This window comes from Leptosomus discolor, chromosome 2 (genome assembly GCF_034619465.1).
Source record: "Leptosomus discolor isolate bLepDis1 chromosome 2, bLepDis1.hap2, whole genome shotgun sequence".
NCBI lineage: Eukaryota > Metazoa > Chordata > Aves > Leptosomiformes > Leptosomidae > Leptosomus > Leptosomus discolor.
Window position 1 is genome coordinate 104,292 of NC_141392.1, and position 14,102 is coordinate 118,393.

Consider the following 14,102-nt stretch of genomic DNA (forward strand, 5'->3'; position numbering starts at 1 on the left):
ATTACCACATGTTGAACAACTAATACAAAAATAAATTATTTAAAAACGTAATACCCAGGGCGACTAACAGAACCCACTAATTATGAAAGCTCTACATATTTTCAAGTCTCAAGGTAAAAAAGAAAACTTTATTTCGTAGCTGAATCTTTTCAGAGGCATGCCAGTAAAGAAAGACTGGAAATCACTTAAAAACTACAAACTCATAGAGTCTGCACTTACTTTTTCAGACTACCACAGACGTTAAAATTTAAGTATTTTGGCACCTGAAGTTGGGGGGGGTAGAAGTTTGCTGAGTTTTCCTTTTTACAATGATACCAAACACATCAAGCTAACTTTAAATAAATTCAGAGACATAAGTTCTCAGGATTATTATATGCAGTCCTCTGCAGGATCCTATAAGCAGCAGTTATTTTGTTATTTTCTCTATAATACAATGCCATCTCAAAAATAAACCTTCCCAAAACTCTTCCCTCTTAAGTCTTCAAATAGTGACTTCAGTCTCAACTCAGGTCAGAAACAAGATTCTCACAAAACCAACGCACAGTGCTGGAACCAGATGGCATCAAAGCAACACAGCAGAGACTTGATAGATCTCCACATTGTAACAGAGACTCTCAACAGCATAGACACCAAAGTCCATTAATCTCATGGGGGTTGGACTAAAAGACCTTTAAATGTCCCTTCCTAACCAAACTATTCTGTGATTCTAGGATGCCCATGATATTCATTCTACAAAGTCCTCAAGAGTTCCACACGGGTGAAAGCAATCACTATGCACCAGAACCAATATGCATGGACAACTCAAGGACAGACACCTCCCACTATCAGTTAGAAAAACGTTTCTTCACAAAACAACTATGTCATCTCTGACCCCTCAGTCTTGATCCTCTAACTCATAAAAGTATACTCAAAATATGAGCTTTAAAACTAATATTCATCACCCTCACGGATACCAAAAGAATTAACTTTATAAAGCAGCTGGGTCCACGTCTTATTATAACTGCCTCCCACATCCACTTCTCTGTAACCAATGCCACAGCAATAATTACCCGGCCTTACCTTTTTTTCTTTCCTAGCACCCCTTCAATCTGCAGATGCTAAAATAGCCTCTGAAGTCTACTTCACTGCTGTCATTACATTAAACTCAGAAACTGTTCCCTCAGCTAGAAGTTTACTGCTTCTATTTCAGACTGGAGAAACGGTTTGCAAATCTAAGGCGTTACTTGCCAAGCATATCAGTCTGTCAGAATTTATATTCTCCAGCAAACCTCATTCTTTGTGTTCACAGTATAGTAACTACAGTGGTTACACAATACAAAGTTTTATTGACTTTTGCTGACCATTTCCTTTCTTTTTAACCACCTGAATGAAAGGATAGCTGCTTATATTTTTTTCTTGGTTGTGTAATCTTAAGCCATAAAGAAGTGTCAACAGTAAAATAAAAGAAAAAAATAAAAACAAAACATGCACATTCTGCAATTACTTTTTGGGTTTTTAAGTCTGGCTGAACGAGCCAGTGCCAGATCAAAGTGCGCCTTGTTCGCATTCTCACACAGCATGATCACTCGGCACAGGCAGTCTGCGGCAAACACACGAGTTGCCCAACGAGGTGCTACGGAAGGCTTGGATTTATCCTCTTCACCCAAGGTAGTAAACATTGTATCGTCATCCATCTCATCCTTTTTCTCCGATTCCTCATCCTTCCCTCCTCCCAAGGCAGCAGCAGTGCTCATGTCTACAGCACAACAATCAAGAAAACAAACTGCAGTTACAATCTGCAGAAGACAGCTAAGGACATATTCAAGCCTTTGCTTACACTCTGATTCAAAACTGACTAATTCTGTTGAAACTATAACATTTGAAAAATGTCTAAAGGCATAGGAATATCAGTAAAATAAATGTTTTTCACTTCTAATCTGGGCTATATTACCCTTTATTTGGCTTACATAATATGAAATAAATTCCTGTGACATTGATTCTCCACAGATACCAACTACAGCTGAATCCTGTATTTAAACTTCTCAGCTTTGAAAATTAACCTACTAAGTTGCCAATAGGGTAAGGAGATTACCAGGCTCAGAAACAAAGAATTAACTTGGCTTTGAACTATTCAGCTCCTGTTTCAAGTAAAAGCTAAACTGAAACAAAACTACAAAGTTCCATGGCACGGGACAGATACGCAGCCAAATAGGAAGCTTATGGCACCCACAAACGTGCCTTACATTCAAAAAATTCTTTTCTCTAAGTGTGGCTGTGAGACTTCATTTCAGAAAATAAAATTACTTCAAGGGTCACATTAAAAAAAAAAGAAAATCCAAACAGGAACAAAAAACAACTTGCCAAACACGCATACACACTTCTACTATTCTGAAATGAGAACAATAAATCTCAATGACGAGGTCTAAATTAACAAAATGTGAAGACATTGACAAAAATTACCCTGGCAATAATTAGAGGAGAACAAGAAGAAATTACTGCAAGGATAACCCACCCTAAGGCAGGCTTCTTAGAAAGTTTAAGCAGCTAAGAGCCAAGACATTCAAGAAACAGACAAAGAGGGTATAGCAAATCAAACATGGGTGATTCCTGTTCACACCAAGAGTGTTTTGAGAAGGCATCCAGGACCTTATGTGGCTGATTTGTAAATCTCTGCTCAAAAAGTGAAGAGATTTTGTTCATGTGCAGTTATTTGGATCAAAGAAGTTCAAAATGAAGTTGCTGTCTTAAAGTACAGCTGAGAGAAATTCATATACATACGGTCCTCTCAGAGATTATTTCACCTACTAATAAATGAATAAATAAGAGATTGGACAACCTTGTTAAAAACTTTAAAACCCATCCCACGTGAAGTAAGAAAAGGACATGCCAACTTCAAACTCAGAAAACAAGGTCTTTCTCACTGAGCAGATACACGGTAACTACATTGCATAAAGAAATTGTAGGTAGCATTACTCATCAGTAAATGTAAAGATGGCAACATTTAGAAGGAGCTTCAGGATGAACTCACAGCATGGCAATAAACAAGTATAAACGCAAGGCAAATGAGCAGAATCTGCTTCACAACCATCCTACAAGCTGAAAAACAGGAATAAGGTCTCGGAGGACAAGATCTGTACAAACAAGCCTGCAAAGCTGAACCACAAGCCAAAGTTTCGTCACCACGGTGACCCCATCATCACATCAGTAACACACAAAACCTCATAAAAGAAAGCTCAGAGCATGTACAGCACTTCTTTCTGCATGGTCCTGATGCACAAAGGCTAAAAAGAATACGTCTGCCTTTTTACTCTGAAATGTCAGAGTAATAATCACACTGTTTCTCTGCTAGCAATCCTACTTTAAGGAAGTTAACTTTTTGTTCTCAAAAGCAATATTCTAAAACTTAACATAACATTGATGACTTCTTCTTTCTAAGGAAGTTTTAATGCACTATAATCAAAGTTTTACACACAATATAAGCTACATCTTAACTAGGATAAAACACACAAGCTCCAAACAAATATCGCCAGAAGATGCTAATACTAAGGACATACTGTCGTTTATGTAAACACTATAGAACACTTACCACTGGAAGCTGCAAGGACATCCTTACAAAGCATTAGCCAGTGAGAAAGGTTTTCTACTGCCAGCGACGAAAGCATATGTCCCAGAGTATCGTGGATATCTGAGCACAACTTCCGATCAGTCTCCCGATCCAACATTCCAAAAAGGACGCCTTCAAGGCCTGTCTCTGTTATGTTCACCCCCTGATGCCGGCAATGAGCATCTCGCCGAGAACCAGCTCCTGGTGCAAAAGGATTGGTATCTGTAAAGTGATGATAAGAAATTTTTCCTGAAATCATTAACTCGGCTTTAAAATTTGGAATAACAGACTAGAATTGGACATTGTGTCTTTGTGTGTGTATAGTTCAGGCAATGATACACCAAGATGCCACTGAATTCCTTCTGAATTAACACTAGAAAGATTTTAATACAGCAATTACTTAATTTACTTCATAACACCTCCTAGCATCACTTCCAAAGAAAAAAAATTTCTAACTCTCCTCAAGGTACATACCCCATGAACTTGTAAAAACCCCTAAAAGTACTGGACTCTATAAAGAATCTTTCCAGCAACAGGCTTAACTGGTGTGATTTGACTAAGTTCACAATTCTATGTTTGTATGAAGAGTGCGCTGATCACCACTGTTGAGCCTATTTTCAGAATAAAATCATACATGTAAGTATTGAACCCACCAGCAAAGTCCACATGCTGCTAACAGCATATAACACAACCAGATATCTCAATCAAATAGCATATAATTAAGTAAATTTTTAAAAGAGCAAGACCTAAAATACCAGAAAAACTGTAAAATGTTTCCACTGTATAAACACTGCATTCCCTATTTGATTGCCAGTCTTAATGGGACAGAGAAGTTTAAGTCTGAACTTTATAAAAAGTAAAATTATAAGTGAAATTCAAGAGGTAAGCAGGGAAGGGACCATTTTAGGTTGTTTTTCTGTTGTAGGGGTTTTTTTTCTCTCTCTCTGAAAGCAAACCACACATACACACACACACACACACATATGTGCACTCAACTGTTACGAAAAAGACGCTTGAAAGGAACACTTACTGATCCCACTGTTTTCTTTGTCTCCAGCATTTTTCGCTAAGCTCATGGCATATTCACATACTTCTGCTGCCTCTCTCTGAGCAAGCTGTCGTAAACATGCAACTGCAGCCCGGCGAAGCAGCAAGTGTGAGCTACACAAATGAACCTAAAAATCAGAACCATTACAGGTGAGTGAATTGCTGCACCCCCGTATCAATAAATCAGCGCTGCTAACGACTAACAGCATTCTAGTTTTCATTTATATGCCCATGTGTGAGCTGCTGGGTACCAAGCTCTTTACAAGACCTTGAAAGTTCTGAAGTAAGCACTTTTTACAATGTACAAATATGAAAATAAAGCTGACATACAGAGCTGACAGCTGTTATCTGGTTAAAGAGATAAGAGCTTAAATATTGGAACTACTGCGCCAGTGTGATTTAAATTAATTATACTTTCCAATCCGTTACACTCCTCAGTACTACTCAACCTCATATTCTGCTATAGTGTAAATCACATTCTTTCACACACAAAGCCATCATGAGGTGCACACACAGCTATCATAAAAACTTTTATCTCAGCTATCATAAAAAGTTTTATCTCAAACTTGTAACAGAATTCATAGCATAAGTTTTGTATGTGTCTCTCAATAAGACTGCTTCAGATTTCTTTGCTAACTAATATCGGCTTCTAAATCCTGTTGAATCACCTCAAGTACAAAAAAAATATTTTTCTTATAGAAGAATTGTGCATGGTCCCTATTTTCCTGAGGGGAAGTAGCTGCACAGAGAACTGTGAAGAGACGATGAGTGCTCTTTAAGAAACTCTGATTCTTTATTTACCCTGGGGAATTTGTTTTTAATAAACCAAATACACATTCGTTTTCTCGGTATTAGGGTATTATGTGGATGGAAATTGCTTTCCTAAATGAAAGGATTGTATGGTTTATAAAGCATTTTAACAGTAGATCTTTATTCCCCATACGAATAGACAAGATTTTAGCCCCCCCCAAAAAAGCAGACTTTAAAGAACCTCTAAATATGACACTGTGGTTGTTTTAATGGAACTAAACCACAGAACATTTGAGGGATTTAATTAACGGAAAGAATATTCCTCATTTTAAGTTACAAAGCAAAGAACTAAAGGTTATGAAGCCGATGCAGGAAGTAGAAATGAAACTAGATTGTGGAATTGTGTGGTTCAATTTTGATACCTGGCATTATTTCCACACAAAGGTGAACAACTAAGAATTTGCTAATAGGGCACGTAAGGCAGACCATGCCTACATATCTATGTATTTGTAGTATAAAGAAATGCAAAAAACACTTCAGAGGAATATTTATGAAACTAAGTAGGATTTACTTGGAAGCAGGGCATATAAGAAAAGAGAGGGAAAATAGCTTTTGTTCAGCAGAGGACCATAGTGGACAGGAAAGAGAGAGCAGAAAACCCTGGGGAAAGTTTTCAAAACAGCACTAGCCACTCCTGTATGAACTTCATTGTCTGTAATATTACTCACTTGTTCTTACACAGTAAGTGGCTATAGGGTTCATTTGTTATGTTACACATTGTACTGACATAAGAGGGCCTACTACTTTTGGGTACATTGCATCCCTTTCATGCAAGACTTTGTGAAAGGACAAGTGACAGATTCTGGGAACACAGTGCACTCCCAGGAGTGCTCTAGAGTGGGTGGGGGGTGAAGCAAGGGTCCGTGCCAGGGGCAGAGCATGTAATGATGAGAGGATGCCCTAGGGAAAGGCTGCATGGCACATTAAGTAAAAAGTCCAACGTTGACATAAGTAGGATCACACTCCTTCAGATAACACAGAACCACCAGTTCCACAAAGAATGGCACAAAGAACTTTGCGAAACAGACATTAGGGAGAAGCTTTCCAAATTTCTCAGTATTGGACTGCTGAACCTTCTAAAAAATAATTTTTAAAAAAGAGGAATAACAAAAATTAAAAAAAAAACCCCACACCAAAACGCACACCCACACAACACCTTTCCTCTTACAGCCATATTTGTATGTTTTGGGTCTGAGCCTCTGCCTCACTCCCAGGCTTAAGCCAGCACTTGCTGACAGAACACTAATGGAGGGAGAAAGTAGCTAACAATAGCAGCACAAGAATTTGAATGTCAGCATCTACTATGCTGACAGTGGTAAAATAAATCCAAATTCTCCTATCCTTCCCCAACTCACTCACTCCGCCCTGCGCGTGCAATCAGTTGGAAGAAATAGAGCATTTCAGCATCCTTTTACTCAGACATATTACATATAAATGCTTGCTATCTTGCACTATCTAGGGTGAAAGACAATCAGACCCTGTGACTTCAATTTGGGGAGCGTTCTGAAAAGATCTGAAATGGCTTGGGGACAGACATCCTTTTACTGCACTCCAGTGTTTTTGCAAATGTGACTTGCTTATCACTTACAGGTATCCTAGACATCCTGCTAAGTACTTCTCCTGTCCTCTACTAAGCACATGCATAAAACTTCGAGGAACAAAAGAGATGCATTTTATACTCACACAAAGACTGGGAACCAGACTGGACAGGTTGACATGCCGTGGTGCAAACATATGAAGCTGCTGAAGGCAGGATATGGCAGCTGCCTGAACAAGCGAGTCTGAATGGTCTTGTGTGATTGCACATCCCACCAAACAGGAAGAACGGATCGTTGAAATTGTAGCTCCATTACCTAATGATGGAATACAATATCCTTAACACAGCAAAATTTTTGTATGACAACTGTAGACTTGAAGCCTTTGAGAAACAAGAATTTTGAATGCTTCCAAGTTCATCACATATTAACATGCAACTTTTCTGCAAAATCAGTATCTACACAACTTCAAAGAAACATTAGAGAGTGTTTCAATATCTCTTTTTTAGCTCAGCTAATGTCCTGTCCAAATAAAATTTTGGATCAATGACCTTCAGTCAGAAATATTTTGAGAATATCTTCCCAGGACATGAAACCAGTAAAATTACCTGAATTTAAATTTTGAAAGTTTCTTTCATTCCATACATACAGGCAACATTTTCCTGCACCGAACCATTTCCTAAAATATCAGATAATGCTTAAGCTAGCATACATGTATGCAGGTGACTTTAGTCAGCTACATTAGATGTGTTACACTGTTCTAATAGGACAAACGTTCAAAAGGACAGTATTTAATTCGAAAAATAATCCCATTCTGTATTTTAAGAATTAACCTGCATCAGGTTTATAAAAAAACTTGAACCACAGAAAAACGTTAACCTGTGGAAGACATTCTACATAAGTTGTTTATCTAAAAAGTTAACAACACTCCAGAGCAAAAGGTTAGCACACAGCTAGCAGATACACAAGTTCAATTAAACCACCTAGCTATTTTTTGTAACCAGAAATTTAAGACCAGTTATTTAGAGTTAAAATTTCACTAGTGGCTGCCTCTCTGGCACTGCATCAAAGACCATCCTGTAAATATTCCTAAAAATCCCAGTTAGACAAAGTTACAAATCCATGTCTTTTGCCATCTGAGACGGAGAATTTCAGATATAGTGCTAGGCATGACAAGATCTTATTCTCTACAGTAAGGTAAAGTGATCTAAGAATATCAAGAATGAATGGAAATGAGCTATAGTTCACAATATTATCAATTACGTCAAACTTAAGATCTTGCCATCAGTTAAAAATAAAATCAACATGTGTTGAAAAGGTGGAGGAAAAATCCTGCCTCTTGCCACACCTATACACAAAAATATACGTGGCAAAATACGCAGCAAAGGTGTTTCCCATCTTTTGCCTGCTGTGCAAACTTGCCACTAGCCAGAACACCATACCTCACTGCAACTTCTTCATAGAAATCTCAAACTGCAGTCAAAAAAGCCCCAAGCAGTTATAAGCTGGATCAGAAGTGAGGCTGCTCGCAGAACTGTAACTGAATTTGTCAACATCCCCCCCCTCCCCCCTCCAATGCAACAGCCAAAAATATTTTTTTTCCATTTAAGATTGCAATATATTATCTTTATACAAGTTAGGTCTTTCGTTTTCTCTTCAAATTCCCACTAACCTTGCAGCTCAGGCCCAACAGTAGTTATTATAGCTCCAAGACATCGGCCTAAGCATTGATGCACTTCTGTATGCGATGGTGGAACAGTTAAGAGCAGAGTAAGGACTAGAGAAAGCGTTGGCTCCACATATCCACGATACATTGGTCCACTAGAATCTACTATCAAGGCAAGCGAATGGAGAGACCAGGTCTATCAAAAAAGCAAAGGAATATTTTTTCAGGGATACATTTAGGAAACGTAAACAGTTTTGTATGCAGACTCAGCCTAGCTCTGTAAGTCCTTGCTTGAACATGTCTAGTTAACTACTCTGGCTCCAAAAGTGTTTCAAAGGCCTCAGAATCTCAAGCAACCACCTGGGAGTTTAAAGATCTCTAGCATATTCTTTGGCTATCGGCAGTTTTGGGGGTAACGGAGATGAAGAAAACAAAGAATTTTAGCAAAAAAACGGTTAAGCACTTTGAGGAAGAAAAATGCAAACACAAACACGACACCCACTTAAGAGTCACTTTTTTTTTTTTTTAAGACAGAAAAAGAGAGAACCATGACACTGTAAAATTGGATGCAGAGTCTGAAATGGGCAGTTGACAAAGTCCTTAGTGGGGAGTGCATTTGACATTCCAGCAGAAACTGATTTTCATGACCAGCTGAAAGGTTCACATGCATTTTCTAATTAATTTTCTTATTAAAGGGTGCAAGAGACGAAAACAGTGCTGTTCATTCACAGTCTTTGTACTATAGGATGAGAAAAAAAAGGGTGAAAGATCAACCTATTTCAGTTGCAAGATAAGTAAGTAACAGAAGAAGAAAAGAATTTACCGTAACTGTCAAAAGCAAGAAGTGGGCAAGAGGGCAGTCTTTTTGGTCACTGACATTTGATAAGAAATAAATTCCCCTGACAGACCTGAAAGCATTAGCTATCTCTCCATAACGTCATACTAAACAATCATATTTGAAAATTTTCTTCCATTAAGTACATGCTGCAATTGCACTGAAAAGACTAAGATAAAACCGTAACTAAGTTACGGTTACAAAGCTAGACTCTTTGCAATAAGCTGGAAAACCTGCCTTTAAAATTGCTCCTTATTAATCCTCTCTGATGCGACCCAAAAACCATTAGCACCAGCAATCATGTAACTGCTTCTACAGTCCTCACCACATGGTAGCACATTACAGCTTATCTTTTCATTCCTGCAAATTTCTATTACTCATATTCCCATAGAGTTTTGGTGTATCCAGACTGATCTAGTGAAGGATGAGGCTTAAAAGCTTAGGTTTTGATAGTGGCCTGGTATTGTACTCTCAACAGAAAATAAGGTAGGTATACAAGTTCCACCCGGGCTTTCCCTTCAAATTTTTTTCATAGAGCAGTAACCCCTTCTATTTAATTTTTTAAATGAATGATACACAATTATATGCCACAAAATTACATACTCATATATGAAGTTACATATACAAACTGAACTTTGTCTTACCTTATAAAAGCTAAGAAAATTGAAAAGACACTTCAAATTGTACACCTAGATTATTATTTTTCAAACGCTATCTCCAAACAAAACTAGGCTTGTTTTCCCAAGTTATAAGCTTGATTATTTTGATTATTTGTTTTTATTGCCCTAAGGAAAAGGAATAAGAAGGTACTCTAGTACATGTTCTATCAAGTTAACAATTTAAACCAAGGTGGAAGTATGATTCTGTACAGTTACTAGGGGCTTCATCTTCTCAGTCTGCGGGTATAAAGTGCCCCTAGTCACCGGTGGCACAAAACTTCGCGCTGCTGAAGCGTAACAGTCACTCACTGTTGCAGATAATCGCTCCTTGCAGTAACTTGTGAAAAGAATGACAAAAACCTAACTGTTTTATCATGCAATTACACCATAATCTTTGAAGAACAATAATTACAGACAAGACACTTTGTTTTACTCAAAAAAGTTTTCTTTCTTTTTTTTTTCTTCCCTTTCTGAAGTAATTCTTTTATTCTAGTGCTTTGATGGATTTCATTGCTAGAGGAAAAAAAAAAAAAATCATCATCACTTTTCCCTCTACTATTTGACTTCTTACCATGAAGACAGATGTACTGGTCCATCCAGCCCTCTCTTCTTTTTACACCAGCAGCCACAAACAGATGGTTAAGGGTGAGTAAAGGTAGACCAAGAGACTGACCCCTCAAATTTCTCCTGGGAGAGTAAAGACAGCGTATTCTCCCCATTTTCAAGTATTTTCAGCTCGGGAAACTTTCTGAACTGCACAGTGTTTATATCTGTTCAGCAGCTCCAAAGGAACTGCTCTTTCAGCAGCGTGTTTAGTCCCCTTTTTACTCTACCAGCAACTTTCAGCAGTCAAGTTGTCCGCTTATGAGACTCCACATGTCTGTAGCCCATAGTGGATAGAAAACCCTCCCCACCTTTGCTTTGCCTTGCACTTAGCTCCTACTAGTTCCCCTTCTGTCCCCAACTTCAGTTTAGCTTGCAACAGATTTTTGTTGTCATAATACAAGTCCCCCAAAGATGATGTACTGTCATTCCGTGTTCACAGTATCCCATACAGAGAAATGACTTGGTAAACAAAGCTACTGCTCATCACCTGATACTCCAGTAACTGATCATGTACATGTTAACCCTCAGCTAGTTATTAAAAACTTTTGTTTAGGCAGCTAAGGTACAACAACCACATTTTGCTTTACAATTACAGTCAGTTAGGAATATGCCCACAGGGAATTACTCTGGCTCAGCTGACAAGCAGAAACCTGTCAGTCTGAATTAACGTGACCACTTGCAACTGCCTCCCTAACTAACAGTAACATTACATTTTAGTTGCAGTACGTACTTGGGACTCTATACTGCAAGAGTTTATAAGGAAAGTTCTGCTTCCTTCATGTTCCCTGGCACACGCTACATACATACGATTTGGCTTACATGTGACGATCTCCATTAAAGAACATCTGAACAGGTAATCTGATTTTTAATTTTCATCCTGAATATTTTAAAGTAGTTTTGTGGTGATTGTCTTTTTTACCTGGACTTCAGGAGAGGTTCCATCTTGTGCCAAAGCCAAGAGAATACTGACACTAGTCTTCAGATGCTGTCCAGAACCTATTCCACCAACATACCGATGAAGACAGCCCAGAGCTAACGAATGGCCCGTTCTTGATACAACATCTCGAGCAGATTTTAACCTATCAATGTTTAAACAAAAGGAAATCATGTAACTCACTAAGTTTGTTACAAAGAACCCTTCAAGTACCATAACAGTGCAAATGACTAACAAAATTTTGCAGGCCACTTACAAGATCTTGAGAAGCCTTAACAACAAAAGCATAAATAATGTGCTTAATCTATATTGCTATTAAACCAGATTACATATAAGGTCCACAAACACCACCCCACCCCACCCCCCCAAAATTGCTAGACCACTGCAGTGAAAAAGGAATCAAGAATGGAAAAAATAACACATATTGAGAAATGACACAGAAACCCACAGCTATATCTTCTACTGCAAAGTCAACTGAATAACTTAATATAGTTGTTTTCTTCTACAGCTGAATTCTATGGCTTTTCCAATAACCCTTTCTTTTTTTAAACAGTTTTATTAATGAAACTAAAACAGAATGAATAGCATTCTGAATGACCTAGTTGTATGAAGCAGTGACTTGTTCAGTATTTTTCACAATACTTCTGCTTCTGAATGCACGTCACATATACAGCTTTTCAATTAAAAACTTTTTCGGGGGGGGGGGGGGGGGGGGGAAGAGAAAAAAAGGATATCCTAATTAGAACAAAGAAAGATTTTTTGTTTTTTTCCCCTCGTTGAGTTGTCTGTCTATGAGAGGCAAGCATGCTCTTAGCCATCAGTGAACAAAGTAAATGCAAAGGTCAAATATAAAAAAATTCCTGGACAGTGTCAATAGACTGAATCCTAGATAAGAAACCAAGCAAATAGTCCCAGTAATAGAAATTCAAGGAAAGACAATAAAGGCGATGTACTTGATTATAAGATGAAATGACGGGAAAAACTGAATTACCCAGAGGCAGAAGAGCTGGACTGAGGCTATGTGCCTGCAGCACGCAGCCTGGCTAGCCAAAAACACAGGCTGCAGCCCTGAGGCAGGCACATTCTGATTCACAGACAGGCTGATGTCTCCGATTTAAGTCAAAAACTGGGCAATATGTTGTCTTGGTCTATCTACCAGACATCTTTCTAAAGACCTGAGATGATCAACAGAATATGGAAAAAAATTACGGGCCAGTAGTTACGTTAAATCAGTATGTTAAGAGGATGTTTTGATGAAACAGAACCACTATCACACAATTCATATTACAGACATACTTAGTGTAAGCTGCATTTATGTATCTGAAGCAGTTTAGTCACCTTTAAGCAACTCATCAAAAACTAGTCAATTGGTATCATTTCACGTTCCAAGGAGTTTAGCAACTAAGCTTTTATTCCTTGAAGAATCACATGAAATATACCAAAAGGGAAGACTGTTGGAAGATTTGTCAGATCTACATAATCACAGCAATCAAGCACGAAGAGAATAATCAATATGGTATTTAGTAGTACAGAATCTTCCAAACTATGTTAAGTTATATTTTTATTTCCTTTCCTGAATCAAAACCAACTTACTTATCAAAACTGTACTGAGCCATTCTAGCAATGAAAGAGGCTTCTCCAACCACTTGAGCCATTCTGCCGAGAGCTTCGCCTGCTGCACATCTCAAGATTGGGTTAGGATTATCAAGGGCACCCATTACCAGTGTCAAAGCAGACTTGCGGACTTCTTCTGGTCCTAATGTGCTTTTATTCTCAGCTAAACCCTACATGAAAAAAACATTCCAAAGCAGAGGAGAAAGGGAAGATGTAAGAGCAATTTTACTATAATTGAGATCTTCAGTTAAAAATTAGGCACTTTTCCTTTTGTTTACATTTGTGGGCATTTATCCTAAAATATACTGGCTGAAAATATTTGAAACTCAAAATCAACAACATACTCGGTCTTACGTTCGTAAACACACCACCTATTTCACATACTGGAAGACCTATTGCACCAGTCTTTTTTATCAAATGCATTACGGTGCTAGATGCACCCTAGTGCTACTGAACCTGAGCTAGCTTTACACAGGTTAATCCAGAAGGAAGAAAAAAAAAAAAAAAAAAGAAAAAGAGAGAAGCTTTAAAATCTAACTGCAACATCTCTTTCTGTCAGACAGGAAAACCACAGCTCATGTTTCTGCAAGAATCACTTAAATCAAAGACACTTAAGGTACATAAAAATATTTTTTTCTTAACAGTCACATCTTTGCAAACATTTATACAGCCTGTTACATGAACATTTTACGAAACAGTAACACTAAACACTGCTTCTGCAGCTTCTTTGGTTCCCATATTTCATTAGTAGTACATCACCTTTCATTACAACTTTCAAAAAGTCTTTTACTTCAGAAAAAATTATTAAACAGA

General features: G+C 37.9%; 1 protein-coding gene across 1 annotated transcript in view; it reads right to left on the bottom strand.

Moving 5' to 3' along the window:
* Nucleotides 1-14,102, bottom strand: part of HEATR5B (HEAT repeat containing 5B) — a 59,276-nt gene that overhangs the window by 24,783 nt on the left and 20,391 nt on the right. Inside the window, exons 17-23 of the mRNA XM_086461811.1 lie at nt 13,269-13,459; nt 11,661-11,820; nt 8,648-8,837; nt 7,124-7,293; nt 4,614-4,758; nt 3,566-3,805; nt 1,484-1,735 (exon numbers count right to left, since the gene is read on the bottom strand). Of these exons, the coding sequence (XP_086317937.1) occupies nt 1,484-1,735; nt 3,566-3,805; nt 4,614-4,758; nt 7,124-7,293; nt 8,648-8,837; nt 11,661-11,820; nt 13,269-13,459 (1,348 nt within the window). The remainder of the gene's footprint in view (nt 1-1,483; nt 1,736-3,565; nt 3,806-4,613; nt 4,759-7,123; nt 7,294-8,647; nt 8,838-11,660; nt 11,821-13,268; nt 13,460-14,102) is intronic.